Here is a 19,940-nt window from a genome sequence, read left to right as displayed (position 1 = left end):
CCCCACCAGATATTGTTTGAGTTCTTCTCAACTAATTTCTTGGCTCACTTCTAAAATCATTCCGATATTTAAAAAAGGACATACCCAAACAAATAGACATGCATATCAGTTACTACTCAAAATCTTCACAAGAACCATGCTAATGAGTACAAACATCCTTCATACTAATATAAGAATGGCAAGTTCACCCTGACTGGTTTGCCCAGTGAATAGAGCATTGGCCTGCGGGCTGAAGGGTCCTGGGTTCGATTCCAGTCAGGGGCATGGACCTTGTTGCGTGTATATCCCCAGTAGGGGGCGTGCAGGAGGCAGCTGATCGGTGTTTCTCGTCGATGTTTCTAACTCTCTATCCCTCTCCCTTCCTCTCTGTAATAAATCAATACAAAATTAAAAAAAAAAAAAAAAAAGGAATGGCAAGTTCTGTCAAACTACATTTCCTTTGGGGTTTGGTTCTGAGACTTTCAGAGGAGACAGTAGTGTGCATATTTTACACCTTGACTCTAGTAACACTTCAGTTATAGATTCTCCTGATTAAGAACCATAGGTTAGTGCAATTAGGGACATTTGTCCATGGTGAACTAGCCCTGCTTAATGATTGATTTTAGGGCATGCCATGGACCTTGTTCTTAGATGGACCATCATCTTCTGATCAACATTTTCCTCACATCCTTGGATGATGATACATTTAGGTTGACTTATAAAATTTACAATCTGCAAATTCTAACTGATTATGTTCCACAATTCGAAAGATATAGGCACAGATTTGTTAGGTAAAGAAAATGCAAAAAGAGTGAGAAAATATCAGTCTGTGTTTGCATAATAGCAAATAAGAGATTATCTTGTCATCTATTGCCTCACATGGAAAATTGGAGCCTACAGCCATGGCAAAAAGAAACAAAATAGCAGGTGACAGGACCAGGTGAAACGACCAGGGCTGGTATTCATGGAGATAGGGATGCCCATTATTATATTAGAAATGGTTGCTTTTAGACTTGAGACAAATCCATGATCTACATATCAAGTAGAAAATTTATTGTATTCAACAAAGCAGTCGGAGAAATTTAATGTCTTTAGATAATACAACTAAAATGGGAAAGTGTGTTTGATAAAAGACTAAAATTTTAAAAAAATCTAAAAGGTTTGATCATATCCAGTATATATTAATTACAAACTAATAAAATAATTAGTCATATAACTAAAAAATGCTAAGGCTACTTCAGACTTTTTAATATTCTCTATACATGTTTTGCATGATTTCTATGTGTGATTTAATTTAGATATTTAATATTTGTTGAGGTTATGTAATTTCATCTTTTAAAAGAATATTTCATTTTAACTGTAAGAAATGAAACAGACTTTTGCACACATGTATTTTATGTATAGAGATCTTGCTAAATGATGATATTTTAATGTATTTAAAAATACTTTTGGATATTCTATGTAATCTCACTCAAAACCTGTGAATAATGACAGTTTTGTTTTGCTCTTTATAATCTTATATCTTCTATGTCATTTTCTTACTTTACTGGTGAAAATATCTAATAAATAGATATTATTAGGTGTTTATGGGTTATTTTCCTCAAGGGGAATACTTTCAATGTATCATAGATAGGTATAATAAATCTGTTCTAGATTTTATAGACAATTTTTTATCAGGCAAAGAATATTTAATTCTACTCCAATTTATTATGACTAGAGTCCTGGTGCATGAAATTTACACAGGGGGGAAGGTGTCCCTCAGCCCAGCCTGCATCCTCTAGCAATCTGGGACCTCTTGGGGAATGTTCAACTGCTGGGATCTGGCCTAAACCAGCAGTTGGACATCCCTCTCAAAATCCAGGACCATTGGCTCCTAACCGCTCACCTGCCTGCCTGCCTGATTGCCCCTAACTGCCTCTGCCTGTCTGCCTGTATACCCCTAACTACTTTGCCTGCCTGATTGCCCTAACTACTCTGCCTGCCTGCCTGATCGCCCCTACCTCCCTCTGCCTTGCCACAGCTTCATCTGGGAGGTTGTCAGGAAGGATGTCTGGAAGGTTGTTATACTGTCCGGTCTAATAAGTATATTATACTTTTGTTATTATAGATATAGAATTGTAGCAAATTTCTTTTCCCTGGTGTTTTTCCTTTAATCTGTTAATGTGTTATTGTATTAATTGGGTTTCTAATGCATCGTCATTGGGATCTCATTGACATATAATCCATGGCAATTTGGCTTTGCTTCAGTTAAACTGTTCTTGCTATTTGATGAAGTGCCTCCTTAGTACTCCCTTGTAATTGTCCTTTTTATTAAAATCAGGAAGTATTGATTACTCTTTCTTTGTACCACTCCTTGCTCTTGGCTGCTTCAAAACCCTTGTCTCTTGTTTTCTCCCTTCCATCTAGCTGCTTTTCAGTCTTTTCTTTTTCTTCCTCCACTGGTGTTCCTCAAGACCCTGAGAGCTCATCACCTCCTATGAAATCAAGTGTGTGCTGAAGATCATCAAATCTTTGCTTGAAGTTCAAAATTTTTTTTCCTGAGGTGCAATAACAAATACCCGAATGCCTAATCTACCTTTTCACTCGGGTATTTTACAGATATTCCAAAAATGCTTGAAGCAGAACTGATCATTCTCCAACTCTTTTTCTTTCTCTTATCCCTTGGCTTTTAAACCTGCTCTCCCTCCAGTGAGTCCCTCAGGTTACAGTACTCCATGCATCCAAGTGCAAAAGAAGCCTTAATGTCATTGCTGGTTTCTCTTCTTTTTTATAGCCCTCAAATCCATCACCAAGCCTTACTGATTCTATTCTCTCTGAAGTCAATAAAAATATATTTAATAGAAAACATACCAAATCACATACTACTTATCTGAAATTAAAATATTCTAACTGATAATTTACTATAATTTCAACCTAAATGTTCATCAGGGCATTTTACACCATGAAATGTTCACCATGGACAAATGTAATATGTTCTAACTGCTTCCCATAGCCACTTTCTCTCCATCTAGAGACATCTATATAGGCAAAGCTCATTTTCTTCTAAAAAATATTACCAAATTTCGTTATTTCATTCAGCTTGTCTCTAAAAAATTCCTTCTTTCCTTCCTTCCTTCCTTCCTTCCTTCCTTCCTTCCTTCCTTCCTTCCTTCCTTCCCTTTTTATTTTCTTCCTATAATTTCAAATATGCATTCTAAATTAAAATATTTTTGTTTATATGAAATAATTTACTAATAGTTCATTACACATAATTGTTCTTGAAATATACACTTTAAAAATAATTCTTTATTGTTGAAAACATTATGTAAATATACACTTTTAAAATTAATTAATAGAATTCAATTGAGAAACAGTGAAAAGGGCCAAGTTTTTTGATGATTTCATACATCATTTTTGGGTGATGTCTTGCAACATTTGAACACTTAATACTAACAATAGAATAGTTGTTTGCTGACACACCAAGACACAAAGTATGTAATTCTGACTTCATGTCCATCTATGCATTCATGGCTTTTTGTCAAGATCATTGTTCCTAGAATGTAGAACAGATACTTTTGATTACTATTGCCTTATTTTTATAAAGTATATTTTTATTGATTTCAGAAAGGAAGGGAGAGGGAGAGAGAGATAGCAACATCAGTGATGAGACCTTCTTTATTTAATCTGAAAGGATTTTCTACCTATTTTCTGTCTATTAAGGCTAAAGTGACAGCATTATGCCTCTGGCCAAAACAAATCGAACAAGTACAAAGGTAAAGAGCAAAACTGGGGAATGTGTTTAATTTGAAAATGTTACTCTGAGCTACCTGAGGAACATTTATTTATTTTTTAAAATAAATTTTTATTGATTTCAGAGAGGAAAGGAGAGGGAGAGAGATATTGAAAGAAACATTAATGATGAGAGAGAATCATTGATTATCTGCCTCCTGCCTCCCACACTGGGGATCAAAACCGTAATCTAGGCATGTGCCCTGACCTGGAATCAAACCATGACCTCCTGGTTCATAAGTCAATGCTCTACCACTGAACCACTCAGCCACACCCTGATGAACATTTAGGTTGAAATTATAGTAAATTATCAGTTAGAATATTTTAATTTCAGAAAAGTAGTATGTGATTTGGTATGTTTTCCATTAAATATATTTTTATTGACTTCAGAGAGAGGAAGGAAAAGGGAGAGAAATAGAGACATTGATGAGAGAGAATCATGGATCGGCTGCCTACTATATACCCCTCATTGTGGATCGAGCCTGCAACCTGGGCGTATGCCCTGACCGGGAATCAAACAGTGACCTCCTGGTTCTTAGATCGTTCCTCAACCACTGAGCACACCAGCTGGGCAGTATGCCTTTTGCATATTATTTGATAGTCCAAAATATGATTTGCCAGTTTCCTCATAAAATTCTAAGAACCTTCAAAATCCAAGGTGAATTTCATCTCCCTTTCTCTCCATGAGAGTAATGTTTGTAGTTACCTTTTTTATGGTCACATTTGATCTTATTGTTTCTTTCTGTGTTTTCACTATTTTATGGAATTTCTAATTTTTTTTTGTAGTAACCTATATTGTATTTGGAAAAAGGTTCAATGCATAACAGACACTTACAAAACATATTAGTTGAGTAATAACTAAATTATTTAGATTATCTCTAGAGCTTTCTTTGAAAACCAACTAAAATATTTGGACCCAAATGGAATAGTATTTCAGGTAAAGAGTAAAATACAAATCAGTGAAAAAGAATCTGGGCAACATTTGCATGCTAACATATTTGACTTTAGCATTTTCCATCATTACCGGGAGTGGAAAACTTCCATTTGTGCCAATGATAAATGGACACACAAACTGTTTGGTTTGAAAATGAGTAGTTCTTTCAAGAAATGGAAAACAATTTCGTGAACATATGTGAGACTTTATATTTAGCAGATCTTTCTCAACTAAGGTCGGGATTACAAGGAAAGCAGAAGGATTTTCTTAAGTATTTATGAGACTGTATCCAACAGCAGGAGGTTGTCCTTAAAACTGGAATTGCAAACAAAAGCAACGAAGATGAGGATCAGAAATGGATGCCATTCTGCAACAGTTTGATTACAAATTTATCACTCAGATATAGGATTAGAACTTCGGATTTTTTTTCCGCTATGGAAATGTCCACTGGGTTGGAAATAATCTTTCTGATACTGTCAACAGCAGCATTCTTAATTGGAATGTTGGGGAACGTGTTCATTGGACTGGTAAACTGCTCTGAATGGGTCAAGAACCAAAACATCTCTTTAGCTGACTTCATCTTTACCTGCTTGGCTATCTCTAGAGTTAGTCAGTTGTTGGTATTACTTTTTGAATCACTTTTAATGGAACAATATTTAGATTTATTTTCCAGTCATAACCTAGCAAAACCTATTACTTTACTTTGGAGAATAACTAATCACTTGACTACCTGGCTTGCTACCTGCCTAAGCATTTTCTACCTCCTTAAGATAGCTCACTTCTCCCACTCTCTTTTCCTCTGGCTGAAGTGGAGAATGAACAGAGTGATTCTTGCAATTTTTGTATTTTCTTTTATCTTTCTGGCTTTTGACTTTCTATTGTTAGAAAGCTTTAATGACATATTCTTGAATAGCTATATACACGATAATAATCTGACTTTGTATATAGAAGAAAGTAAGACTCTCTATTTTGAAACCCTGATTCTTCTTAGCTTGACTTGTTTGTTTCCTATTGCTCTATCCCTGACCTCAATGGTCCTTTTATTTCTGTCTCTGGTAAGACATATCAGAAATTTGCAGCTCAACTCCATGGGCTCCAGGGACTCCAGCACAGAGGCCCATAAAAGGGCCATAAAAATGGTGATGTCTTTCCTCTTCCTCTTCATACTTCATTTTTTTTCCACACAAGTGGTAAATTGGATATTTGTTATGTTTCCAAAACACATGGTTGTGAAATTTATCTCATTATTAGTCTATGTCTTTCCCTCAAGTCACTCATTTCTTTTGATTCTGGGAAACAGCAAGCTAAGACAGACAGCCTTGAAGGTACTGTGGCATCTCAAAAGCTCCCTGAGAAGAGAGAATCTGTTATACCTTTGCAGACAGATTTCCCAGAGTCTTTTCAAAGATAGTACCTTAAGAGGAAACTTTGAAGATTGATTTTCACTTCCACGGTTGTTGTTTTTTCTACCGAGTTCCTGTAAGTATTTTGCGCATAATTGAAGTTTTTTTTAGAACAGGTTGCTTTGATGATGATTCACAAGTGGTTAGCCAGAACAATTTAAAAAGTAGTACTTTTGGAGGATCCAAGATGGCTGCACCCAGGTAAACACCTAGCTGCAGCAGCACACAACAATTTCAATAAAATACAACTAAAATATAAAATGGACATTACCCAGAACTACAGGAAAGTTGACTGACTGGAAATTCTACAACGAGAAGCAAGGAGAAAACCAGAAGGAAGCGCGGAGGAGCTGTAAAAGCCCAAGGTACAGAGACACGTGGTGTGCGCGGATAGGACAGAGCCGGAGAGGAGGGAGGCCGAGTGCCTGGCTGGCGTTCCCTAGCGGGAAGGAGATAAAACTCCGACTGTGTTGGGCCCCAGTTCTGACTGCTCTGAACCCCAGTTCTAGGCCAGACCCCGGGGACCCAGGCTCATCCATAGGGAGCTGGGCTGTAAGGCGGAAACCCAGGGAAGCAGCGAAAGGAGGTCTAGGCGGTGCGCACATTGCGACCGCGGGATTGCCCTGTCTGGAAGGAGAGTGGGGCTCCAGTCTGCTCTGAATGCCACCTCCAACTCCACTTCCAACTGAACTGAATCCCAATACCGGGCTCAGTGGGGGAGAGCATAGACTGTTTGGCAGCAGGCGAAAATCGAGGGCTCCTATCTCTCAGAGGCGCTTTGCTGCGAGTACTGAAGGACCCTGAGAGGCAGGAGCCGCATAAGGTGGGGCTGACGGAAGCCAAGGCTGTAGGCTCCACCCTGAAATCCCGTCCTATCTGTAACTGCGAAATGTGACAACGAAATAGAACACCAACGAAAGAAATGGAGGACAAAAAGCGACTGGATATAGAGTTCAAATCTACGCTTATAAGGTTTTTCAAGAATTTCCTAGAAAAGATGGATAAGACCTATGAGGATATGAAAAGAGATCAACTAGAATTAATAAGGAGTCAACAAGAAATGATAAGGGATCAACAAGAAATAAAGAATACATTGTATGAAATAAAAAATATTATACAGAGTCCTAAAAACAGAATGGAAGATCGCAAGAATCAAGACAAAGATTTGGAACATAAAGAACCAGAAGACACTCCTCCACAGAAGCTAGAAGGCAAGAGAATCCAGAAAATTGAAGATAATGTAAGAAACCTCTGGGACAACTTCAAGCGAACCAACATCAGAATTATGGGGGTCCCAGAAGATGAGAGAGAGCAAGATGTCAAAAACATACTGAAGGAAATAGTGACAGAAAAGTTCCCCCACCTGGTGAAAGAATTAGACTTACAAGTCCAGGAAGTGCACAGAACTCCAAACAAAAGGAATCCAAAGAGGACCACACCAAGACACATCATAATTAAAATTCCTAGAGCAAAAGACAAAGAGAATATTAAAAGCAGCAAGAGCAAAGAAGGTAGTTACCTATAAAAGAGCTGATTTCTCAACAGAAACCATGCAGGCCAGACGGGAATGGCAAGAAATATTCAAGGTGATGAATAGTAAGAACCTATAGCCAAAGATAATCTATCCAGCAAAGCTATCACTCAGAATCGAAGGTCAGATAAAGAGCTTCACTAATAAAAAAAAAAGCTAACCGAGTTCATCAACACCAAACCAGAATTATATGAATTGCTGAAGGGGGTTCTTTCAGAAGAGAAAGTAAATAAAGATAAAAATTATGAACAACAAATACGTAACTATCAACAAGTGAATCTAAAAACCCAGGAAATTAAAAAAAAATCTGATGAACAATATTAACTGTTGAATATAATAGAATCAGAGGTATGGAAGGGGAGTGAACTGATGATTCTTGGGGAAAAGGGGAGAGGGGGATGTGGGAAGAGACTGAACATAAACTGTGCACCTGTGGATGAGGACAATGGGGAGTGGGGAAAAGGCAGAGGGTGGGGTGGAAACCTGGTGGAGGAGAGCAATGGGGGGGGGGGGGGAAAGGAACATTTGTAATAATATGAACAATAAAAACTTATATATATAAAAAAAGTAGTACTTTTTGTTTAAAACGTTGGTTGCCAATAGTTTTAATTCCCAAATAGTCTTTCAAAGAGAATCTAAATTATTTAATTTTTTATGCAAGAGATGTATGTAATTGCAACTCATGTGGGGGAAGAGGCATGCAGTTCTTTAGAAATCAAGATGAATTATAAACTTAGCTAGATAGAAGATTTATAAAATGTTGATAAAAATGTTAGTAGAGCAACTAAAGTCATAGATAGGAAAAAACACAACCTCAAAGCTTACAGGTCTTTTCTTGAATGAAAAAGCATTTGCATTCTTATGTTAAAGGTCCTGTTGATAACAAGGGAATGAGATGTTTAAGAATAAGAATAATATTTGTAGTGCAAAGTAAAATAATATTTAAGTAAAAACTGGAAGCACATGCTTATAATGCTACTCTTAATCTGAAACTCCTAATCATAAATATTTTTGATGTAGCTAAGCATTTATTAATGTTGCTAAGTTCCAGGATATGCAATATGTATTTTCAGAGTGACAGAATAGATATTTCTACCATGTTACATAACAGACTTAAAATATATAGAAAAATTATTCCTTAATTAAAAATAACACTCATATTGCTACTAGAAAAGATCATAATTATATTTTGAGAATGATTATGTTTGTATCTGTGCTCATACATTTTGTTATAATCTGATGACTAGAGTTTTTGAGAAACTAACAGAAACAGGTCAATTGAAAACAAAATTTATAACAAATCATCACAGTATAAATTTTAGACATGCATGAGTATATATAGTGCTATTTTTATAATAATCTACATTTAGGTAAGATAGCCACACATTGTAAATAAAAGAAAGGGTTGAAAAGTGTAATATAGTATTTTAAATATGATGGTATGGAGTATAATAATGTACAGATGCTATACATGTATAGATAATGCAATTTCTATTTGATATATACATTATTAGTCTATTTAAAAATGAAGAATTCTTTTTTATGGTTTACTTTTGATGTATTCTTCAAATGATGTTAAACAAAGAAAAAGCTGCAATTAAATGATGATAATTATGTGGGTTGTAAATTTATACTAATGGAGTGGCAAGAGCTGTTCCTCGGAGCTGGGAACGATGTCAGCATTCTCCTTTTCCCCATACTCCTACACTAGAGGTGGGGAACCTCTTTCTGCCAAGGGCATTTGGATATTTATAACATCATTTGTGGGCCATACAAAATTATCAATTTAAGAATTGGCCTGCTATATTTGGTCAAACATTTAATTAACTCACCCCTAATGCCTTGGCAGGGTTAAACCAACTGATTTCATGGGCCTTACATGGGCTCACGGGCTGGACAGTCCCCAGTCCTCTCCTATACCATATGTATTAAATTGAACTGCAAGCATGTCTAGACTCTGTGGTACTTAATAACAATAAAGATATCATACATTTTAATGATAAGAAATATGTCTATTTTACTAAGTAACATTTTCCTAAAAAAATGTACATACATTATTTTAGACAGTATTTTACCAAACATTGTCACTGTAGCTATCTTGCTTTGGAACAAGGTAATATACAAACCAAGCCACATACATTTAGATTCAGATGTTGAGTTTGTTGGATTGAGAGGGCAGGGCGGGGCGAGAATGAGCTCCCAACTCTGCCCCGAAGGGCGGAGTTATCCCTAGCCCTCACCCAACCAATCAGGGTTAGCCGAGGCAGTGACATCACCACTGACCGGAGTAAAACCCCTGGACTGGGAGAAGTTCGCTCTCTCTTCTGCCAGGCTGCCGGCGTGGGTGGGAGGAGCCCATGCTAGCATGGTACAGGCTCTTTTGTTTATTGCATCGGACTCGGCTCCCTGGTGGTCCTTGGGGATCATGAAGTCTGGGCGTAACAGGATACTCTTTCATGTGAATGACTTAAATAATTTTATTGTCTCATACTCTTTATAAGATAACCCAAAACATTATTTAGTTTTTAGTGCTACTTAACTTCTCTTTAGTAAGCGAGCTACAGTAATTGAGCCAACTTTTGAGCAACGCTTACTTCTAATAAGTGGGCCTTAGAAGTAAATGAGTAAATGTGTGACTAGGAGTAAGTCCATACACATGCAGCAACCTAAGGAACATAGAACTATAAAGAACAGCGCTCTATTTTTGACAAAGAAGTATAGCAATGGACTAGTAAAAGAAGACCAGGCTGGGGTTATTGTAATTGATATATTGTGATCTGCATATTCGAATGGCAGGTGAGATCCAGTTCTGCACTTCCTCTTTCTCCATAGCAACAGCAGTTAAGCCACAATCCAAGAAATGTGATGGCCAAGACATGCATTGCTGGTCCCATATCACCTGGAGAAGAAAGAATGACATGACTATATCCTACCCTGGGGCCAAAGTGAGGGGGAAAGGCAGATATTATCATTGATTTATTGTTAACTATCATCTCTCACCCACCTAATAAACGTTCGTTTTACGAATCTGAGTGTAGTCATTGTTTGTTTCAATTTATCCACCCAGGTGATTGTAGGAGAGGAACAAGTAAGTCATTTCTATTGATGAAATAGTTGTATCTCTGATCCCTAGGTCTAGTGCTGAAGGCATCAGAATATACCCTGAGTGGCCAGATTATTATGATCTCTGAACGCATAATAATCTGGCCACTCAGTGTACATCTCTTGAGTACCTCATTTATTTGATATCAAAGATCCTATAAATTGTGCACCTGATCAGTTTTCCCCTTTGCACTGGCTGATAGAAACCTCAGGACAAATAGGTGGTTGATCTCCAGCAAAACTCTAGAATACTTTTGGTACCCATTTGAGATACAAATGCACTGAGAGGTCATATTATGCGTTCAGAGATAATAATAATCTGGCCTCTCAGTGTATATCAAGCACAGCAAGGCACATTTTCTTAAACCATAGTGAATGTATATATCAGATAGAAACTCTGAGGAAGAGACATGCCATTTTCCTCAATGTCTCAGGTGGTTTATCTGCTCTCCATCAGTAGATGGCTTCTTGCAAGATCTTGATTAGACCCCATCTCCTCTGGGCCAGGGATACCCTGTAAGGGGCGTCTGCATCATCACACAATCATTCTCCATTCTGTCATTAGAGACCCTAGATATGTTGTCTAGGGTAATCTATGTCCTATTCAGGACCTTAGGATCGATCTTTACAAGAACAGATTGATGTGAATGGTTTGTTTGAATAATTTGAGAAACATATAGGCAAACTTTTTTGTCTCCTAGTACCTCAAATCTCATCCCACAAACTACAGCTTATTAAATTTTTCTTTTAAAACAGCAATATAAATGCAGCCTTAGAAGACTAAAGAAATGCCTAACTATTCTTATTTGGAGCATGAGACTCTAATACTTGTCAGTGTGGGGTTGGTGAGTAAGCTAGATAGACTGGTCCTATCTAAGGTTTGTTACAAGGAAGCGCCAGTGGGATATGTTTGTCCTCTAAGGATTTTGGGGGGAGGGGAGGAAGTAGCTATAAGTTTTGAAAACTAAAAGCATATGCTAGATGAAACAAAAATCTACAATAAAACATGAAAGGATGTTTGTGGATAACAGTGATCAAGCTGGGCAAGTAACCTCCATTTGTGAAAGATGAAATCTCTGTCCCTTCAAGCTGCGGCCCTGACCCCAGCTAATGGTTTCCTGGGCAAGGGTACAGCCAAAGAAACAATAAAGGTCTCTTTTTACCTAAATAAACACAAAGGCCAGTACTTTAATTACTTTCAAAGGAGTCCTTGCTAAGTTCAATACATGAAAGTAACAATTGTGATTCAGAAAGAACTGGGAGCCTATTTGATGACAAATAAGGGGAAAAGCTTGCGATTGACAGGATCAGATGGATTATCTCAGAGAGGAGAGCATCTGTTGCTGGCTTCACTGAGACTAATGGGAGATCTATCAGTGTGGTCCTAGAGAGGGGAAAGACAATAGAAAGAGTCAAATAGAACGCTCGTGTATGCTATTTCACTGGAGATGTCACAGACACAGGGAGGAAACAGGAAGACTTCACGCCAAGAAAGGTAGTATTATTGGTAGGAGCTCATAAGATCTTCAGTGGAATCACCTTATTTACATTCACATAGTCGTAGTTTATTATTATAATTATTTTAATTTCTTTATTGATTAATGTATTATATGTGTGTTCTCATCCCTCCCTTAATCTTCCAATCTCCTCTCTCCACTCATGCTCTCACCCTCCTGGTGTTTGTGTCTCTTGTTTAGGCTTATATTCATGCATTCAAGTCCTTTGGCTGATCTCTCCTCTTTTCTCCCACCCTCCCCTGTACAATTATATAGTCACTATCACTCAGGAAGTCAGGATTTTTTAAAAAAACACACCTCAGGCTAAAGTAGAACTCTGCATGTATTTTCTCACTATTTCTTGGAGAAAATGTCATTCTTTATAATTGACAATTATAAAATCTATGTTCACAAATTTTCTGATTTTAATTATGGTCATTGTTATAGTTTAGTTATTTTGGATTGTCACTATAGCATAGAGATAGATTTAATTAATTGTTATTTGCCCAAACATTTTGAAATAATAGACCTTATATCTTATATAAGTCAGCAGTGACCAAAGGGTGGAATGACCAGAATGACCGGTCAACCAGCTGGTAGCTATGAAGCCTGTTGACCCAGACCTTGCTGCTGGTGCCCTGACAGCCCAGAATCCAGTTCACCTGCACCCCAGACCCAGACAGGAAGGAGATGGGAGCCCGATTCCTCTCAGAATCATCCATTGGTTACCTTGCTGCTGGGGCCAACTTCCCACTGTCCATTTCCCCTGCAGTCTCCCCCCCCCCCCCCCCCCCAATTGGCCCTGATCACCAGCCAGGCCAAAGGGCTCCACCTGTGCATGAATTTATGCACTGGGCCTCTAGTTTATACATAAAATAACACCTTTATCATGATAAATATAAAACAAAGCCATTGTAAGAATGAAGCATGTAGAGGCAGTTCAACCCAGGAGCTGAGACAAATCTATACTTAATGCACATTTAAAAAAAAATGTGATTGTTAGCTTGGACTTAAAATTCAACTCATAGTACATGGTGCTTGTGATTTCTTTTTTAATATTTGTCATTATATCCTTTAGATTAACTTTCTCCTTCAGTGTAGCTATGAACTCAACTATTCTTTTATGACTAAGCATCTCCTGGCTGATTTGTTGCTATTGGCTTTTGTCAACTGCTAAACCATGTCTACCAATGGAGTCCTCTTCTCTAGGTAGGCTTTTATATCAGTTCAAAGCATTTCTGAAAGTATCAGAGACCTCTGGGGACTATTGCCCCACTGCCACGAAACCTAGTGTCTCCTACCCACCTCCAATTCCCGGGGCTAGAAGTAGCTCTCTTTCATGAAAAATAAAGCCCCCACAAAGGTCCCCACATCCTGGGTGCTAGAACTACAAGTTTTTACTTTTTATATGACTTCTGGTTAGAACCACAAAGACTAGAATGCAGTGTTGGTTATTTCAGGGTTAATCGAACAATCTTTCATGAATTCATACATGGGTTGTAACATTTCCTCACATTTTAAGGAGTTACTTTCTTTTCTTGCTTTTTTTTTTTTACTAGTTTCACAGTCAAGTCTTATTCATTTTCTTTTTACCTGTGTTCCCAATAGGATTACCAACTAAATAAGCACTCATTCCTTTAACAAAGTTATGAAGGGCCTACTATTTGCCACGCCCACCCTGTTCTAGGAGTTGGAAATAGATCAGTGGTCAGCAACAAAATAAACTCTTTCCTCATAGAGCTTCCCTGATTTCCAAGGTTATGTAGTGGCTAAGGTTATATAGTGTAAGTGCCTGACATTGAGCTTTCGATTGCTGAGGCATTGATTTCAAAGACGTCAGTCTTGAACAAACATATTGCTAACTGAATGACACAGCTTCTAGTAAAAACACCTAGATAAGAAGCCAAGTCATTCCAACCCATGAAGTTATCCATTTAGAAAGTCTTGGGTAACTTAGGTAACTGACCACTTGAGTTAACTCTGCTTTTCCCTTCCTGGGCCATCATTCCTGCTTTTATGTTTTACATTTACCAATAAAGAGTGAACCTGTGGCCTTAACCGGTTTTGGTTCAGTGGGTAGAGTATTGGCCTGTGGACTCAAGGGTCCCGGGTTCGATTCTGATCAGGGGCATGTACCTTGGTTTTGGGCACATACCCAGTAGGAAGTGTGTAGGAGGCAACTGATAGATGTTTCTCATCAGTGTTTCTAACTCTCTATCCCTCTCTTTTCCTCTCTGTAAAACATCAATAAAATATATTTTAAAAATTGTTGTTAAAGAGTGAACCTGTGAAATCTTGGTACCCCATACTCAACCCCAATAAAGGTAGACCCCCAAGACTGCACTTTCTCTTTTTCTCTACCTATGACTTCCATGTGGCCTTGGATGTGCTGTGTATACTTCAGGGCTTGTGACTAATGAATCTTGTTCTTTAAGCCCCATGATGGCTGCTGCTGGGGTTGGCCTCAAAATCATAAGGACCATAAGGATTGGGCCATCACAGAAATGGCTCTAGAAGATAAATGTTCATACAAATACAATAGTATGGGCCCAGGTGACGGCCTAAGGCAGGACTGCATCTCTATGGATAGGTGAGACAAACATGAAACAGGTTATTTATCAAACCAGAGTCAATATTGGCTGAATGGGGAGTTCATTGTAAGAGAATCAGTGGTCAAAATCCTGCCTTGTTCCTGGAGACTCTTCATGGATTTGCAGCTTGTGAATCGGAGGATTTTTTGCCTGGGTTTAGGAGGCATTGTAAAGCACACTTTAAGGAACTCACAATGAGTGCCAATAATATATATTCTAGACCAATTGAGTCAGAATCCCTTTGGTTGCCTCACAGGCATTAATACAGTATATATACTCAAAGCTCCCCAGGCAATTCCAATTTGCAGTCAAGGTTGAAAAATCACCGTATTAGAGGTACCTGTTTGTTGAAGGAAAAAGCAAGCTAAAATATATTTTACTTTAACTCAATTTTTATGGCACAAAAGATTTTATCAAAAGCATAGTTAAAAAGGAGTAATTCCCTCCATTTTCTTTTACCATATTTTTTTCTTACTACTGTTCTTTTCTCAGCAAATAATAACTTATTCAGAATCAAATAGGTGGTAATTTAGTGAAAACAAAGTTCAAAAATTCATAGTGAAATCTTAAAGAGAGGTCTGATTTTGGTACCCTTGCATATATTTTTACATCATTGTAGAAAACCATTTCCCTTTTTATTTGTTTCTTCAAGAAATAGCAAAAAGCTTCCAGGCCCAAGCCAGTTGTTGCTATCCTCATGAAACTAGAAATAACTATTGGCCATAGACTTTTGTAGCACCCTCCTCTGTGTTGAAATTGTACTTGGGTCAAACTTTTGTCACATTCAATAGTAATAGTTTATCCAATGTTGCTTTTTCCATTACTCTGTGAGCTCCTTCATGTTGCTTCCCTTTACTATACTTATTTAATCTACAATAGTGACTAAAACATGTATTTTATTATGTAAAATTAAAAATAATGCCTGTATTATGGAGTTACTTTTTAGAGAAATCTATTAAAATTAAGAAACCTGAATCCTAGTATGGAGTTTCAACTGAAAAGAAAAATACAAATCAGTGCAAGTTAATCTACTTCATATTTGCATGCCTGAATTTACTTTTCCAGATGTCCTCACAAGTGGAAAATTGTTGCCAGTGCCAATGATAAGTGGGCACATTTACTATTTAGTTTGGAATTCGGTAGCTGACTGAAACTAATGGTCAAGTTTCTCATTCAGATCTGTGAGACTGAATCTCCTTTCTTATATTTCAGATCTACAGCTGGAATAAAAGAGAAACCTTTCAGAAGATAAGTGAGACAGTATCTGAATTTTTTGAGCATTTTAAATATAAAAAGCATCAAACTGGATATTATTCTATATTTTGACAGCAAAACATCAGTGAAACAGAATATTAGCTTTCTGGATTCCTCCTACAGAAATGCCATCTGGAACTGAAACGATTTTTCTGGTAGCTGTAATGGGAGAATTTGTAACTGGAATGTTGGGGAATGGGTTCATTGTATTAGTTAATTGCATTGACTGGGTGAAGAGTCACCAACTCTCAGCAGCTGACTGTATTCTCACCAGCCTGGCTCTCTCCAGAATCATTCTTCTTTGGATATCACTAGCTGACTCATTTCTAATGGTGTTGTGGCCACATTTTTACGCCATTGATAAACTAGCAAAACTTATTGGCATTTTTTGGATACTGTGCAATCACCTAGCTACCTGGTTTGCCACCTGTCTAAGCATTTTCTATTTCTTTAAAATAGCCAATTTCTCCCACCCCTGCTTTGCCTGGCTGAGGTGGAGAACTGGCAAAGTGCTACTTGTGCTTTTCCTGGGGTCTTTGTTCTTCCTGTTTTTGAAACTTGTGTTATTAGATTCATTCAATGGCTTCTGGATTAAAGTCGAAAATATACATGAAAGAAACTCAACATGGTCTCCAAGGATAAGTGAAACTCTGTATCTTAACAACTTGATAGTTTCTAATCTTATCTACTTAATTCCCTTTCTTCTGTCTCTGAGCTCACTGCTCCTTTTATTTCTTTCCCTGCTGAGACACAGCAGGAAGGTGCAGGTGAACTCCAGCTCTAGCGACTTCCGCTCAGAGGCTCACAAGAGGGCCATGAAAATAGTGTTATCTTTCCTCATCCTCTTCATACTCCATTTTTCTTCCTTTGTATTAACAGGTTGGTGTTTCCTTGTAGTGCAGAAGCATCAGGTCAATCTGGCTGTCATGCTAACATGGACTATTTTCCCTTCGGGCCACTCATTTATCCTAATCTTGGGAAACAGCAAGCTGAGACAAACTGCGTTGGGACTATTGCGGCAAGTTAACTGCCACCTGAAGAAGGGTGAAACCTTAGCTTCACAAACTTTAACAGGACTTTCTATATTCCAGGAGAATTAAATCATTGAAGATACATTTTAACTTCCTATTCTCACTGGATTCTTTTGGATATAATTGAGCATCACAAACTTTCCTTATAATGGCCTATAAACTAACAATCCACTCGACATTTTTTTAAGAAGCAAGCATCAGTGTCATTATAACACTTGCTAGTAACAAAACAAATTTAGACAATATAAAGTATATAATGCAGCATGTACTAATTTTATGTGCCCTGGCAAATATTTATTATATTTATATGTGAGGAAAACACATGATTATCTATAATAATAAAAGTGTAATATGCTAATTAGACCAGATGTCCTTCCGAAGACCTTCTGGATGAAGCTGGGGCTGCGAGGGAAGGCTGGGTCCCGGGTGCAAAGGAGAAGCCAGTGCCCGCAGCCTGGGGAAGGAAAGCCTACTCTTGCGTGAATTTTGTGCATCAGGCCTCTAGTTTAGAAATAAAATCCCTTCCAAGCTAGAGCAAGTGAAGTATTTTTACAATATTAAGTTAAAAATCAATCAAGGAATAAAAATGCCAGACACACAATCTCATAACAACAGACATAACTTTTAAAACAAAGAAGCAGCCGAAACCGGCTTGGCTCAATGGATAGAGCGTCGGCTTGGGGACTGAAAGGTCCCGGGTTCGATTCTGGTCAAGGGCATGTACCTTGGTTGCGGGCATATCCCCAGTAGGGGGTGTGCAAGAGGCAGCTGATCGATGACTCTCTCTCATCGATGTTTCTAACTCTCTATCTCTCTTCCTCTCTGTACAAAATCAATAAAATATATAAAAAACAAACAAACAAACAAACAAACAAACAGGAGAATCCAAGATGGCTGTCCAGGTAAACACCTAGCCGCAGCCGCACACAACAATTTCAATAAAATACAACTAAAATATAAAATGGACATTACCCAGAACTACAGGAAAGTCGACTGACTGGAAATTCAACAACAAGAAGCAAGGAGAAAACCAGAAGTAAGAGCGGAGGAGCTGTAAAAGCCTGAGGTACGGAGACACGTGGCGCGCGCAGAGAGGACGGAGGCTGAGTGCCTGGCTGGCGTTCCCTAGCGGGAAGGAGACAGAGGATCCGGACTGTGCTGGGCCCCAGGTCCGGCTGCTATGAACCTCAGTTCTAGGCCAGACCCCGGGGACCCAGGCTCATCCATAGGGAGCTGGGCTGTAAGGCAGAACCCCGGGGGAGCGGCGAAAAGAGGTCCCAGCGGCGCGCACATTGCACACAGAGAAGGGACGGTTGGCTGTGCCACGGAATTGCTCTGGCAGGAAGGAGACTGGGGCTCCGGACTGCTCTGAACGCCATCTCCATCTCCACTTCCAACTGAACTGAACCCCAATACTGGGCTCATTGGGGGAAAGCCTAGACTAGGGGTGTCGAACTCAATCAGAGAAAGGGCCAAAATCTAAAATCCAGCCTAAATCGCAGGCCGAATGGTTTACTGAACAGTCATAAACTGTCATTGTGATGGAAATGCAGCGGAGTGCAGTGATGACAGCGCGGTGCGGGCCACATTGCAAGGCCTGGCGGGACGGATTTGGCCCGCGGGCCTTGTGTTTGACACATGTGGCCTAGACTGTTTGGTAGCAGGCGAAAATCGAGGGCACCTTTCTCTCAGAGGTGCTTGCAGCAAGTTCTGAAGGACCCTGAGACCCAGGAGCCGCATAGGGCGGGGCTGACGGAAGCCAAGGCTGTAGGCTCCACCCTGAAACCCCACCCCATCAGGGAAGCTGCGAAAATGCCGAGACAACAAAATAGATCACAAACGAAAGAAATGGAGGACAAAAGCGACTGGATATAGAGTTGAAAACCACACTTATAAGGTTGTTCAAGAATCTCCTAGAAAAGGCCGATAAAAATAAACGAGACCTATGAGGATATGAAAAGGGATCAACAAGAAATAATAAGGGATCAACAAGAAACAAAGAATACATTGTCTGAAATAAAAAATATTATACAGAGTCCTAAAAACAGAATGGAAGATCACAAGAATCAAATCAAATATTTGGAACATAAAGAGTCAGAAGACACTCCTCCACAGAAACAAGAAGGCAAGAGAATCCAGAAAACTGAAGATAATGTAAGAAACCTCTGGGACAACTTCAAGCGAACCAACATCAGAATTATGGGGGTCCCAGAAGATGAGAGAGAGCAAGATATCGAAAACATACTGAAAGAAATAGTGACAGAAAACTTCCCCCACCTGGTGAAAGAATTAGACTTACAAGTCCAGGAAGCGCACAGAACTCCAAACAAAAGGAATCCAAAGAGGACCACACCAAGACACATCATAATTAAAATTCCTAGAGCAAAAGACAAAGAGAATATTAAAAGCAGCAAGAGCAAAGCAGGTAGTTACCTATAAAGGAGCACCTATACGACTGTCAGCTGATTTCTCAACAGAAACCATGCAGGCCAGACGGGAATGGCAAGAAATATTCAAGGTGATGAATAGTAAGAACATACAGCCAAAGATAGTCTATCCAGCAAAGCTATCACTCAGAATCGAAGGTCAGATAAAGAGCTTCACTAATAAAGAAAAGCTAAAGGAGTTCATAAACACCAAACCAGAATTATATGAATTGCTGAAGGGGGTTCTTTCAGAAGAGAAAATAAATAAAGATAAAAATTATGAACAACAAATACGTAACTATCAACAAGTGAATCTAAAAACCAAGGAAATCAAAAAAAAGATCTGATGAACAATATTAACTGTTGAATATAATAGAATCAGAGGTATGGAAGGGGAGTGAACTGATGATTCTTGGGGAAAAGGG

The 19,940-nt window shown here is 38.5% G+C and overlaps 2 protein-coding genes across 2 annotated transcripts; both read left to right on the top strand.

Moving 5' to 3' along the window:
* The first annotated feature begins 5,121 nt into the window (after positions 1-5,121).
* TAS2R42 (taste 2 receptor member 42) lies at positions 5,122-6,092 on the top strand. The gene is given in 2 exon segments (XM_036457867.1): positions 5,122-6,034; positions 6,037-6,092. Coding segments are annotated over 2 exon segments (969 nt in total).
* Positions 6,093-16,183: 10,091 nt separating this feature from the next.
* On the top strand, positions 16,184-17,158 carry LOC118728658 (taste receptor type 2 member 42-like). Its single transcript, XM_036455378.1, has one exon. The coding sequence runs from the start codon at positions 16,184-16,186 to the stop codon at positions 17,156-17,158; it is 975 nt and encodes a 324-aa protein (XP_036311271.1).
* Positions 17,159-19,940: the final 2,782 nt, after the last annotated feature.

This window comes from Pipistrellus kuhlii, unplaced genomic scaffold (assembly GCF_014108245.1).
Source record: "Pipistrellus kuhlii isolate mPipKuh1 unplaced genomic scaffold, mPipKuh1.p scaffold_m20_p_3, whole genome shotgun sequence".
Taxonomy (NCBI): Eukaryota; Metazoa; Chordata; class Mammalia; order Chiroptera; family Vespertilionidae; genus Pipistrellus; species Pipistrellus kuhlii.
This window is presented reverse-complemented; position numbering and strand designations above follow the sequence as displayed.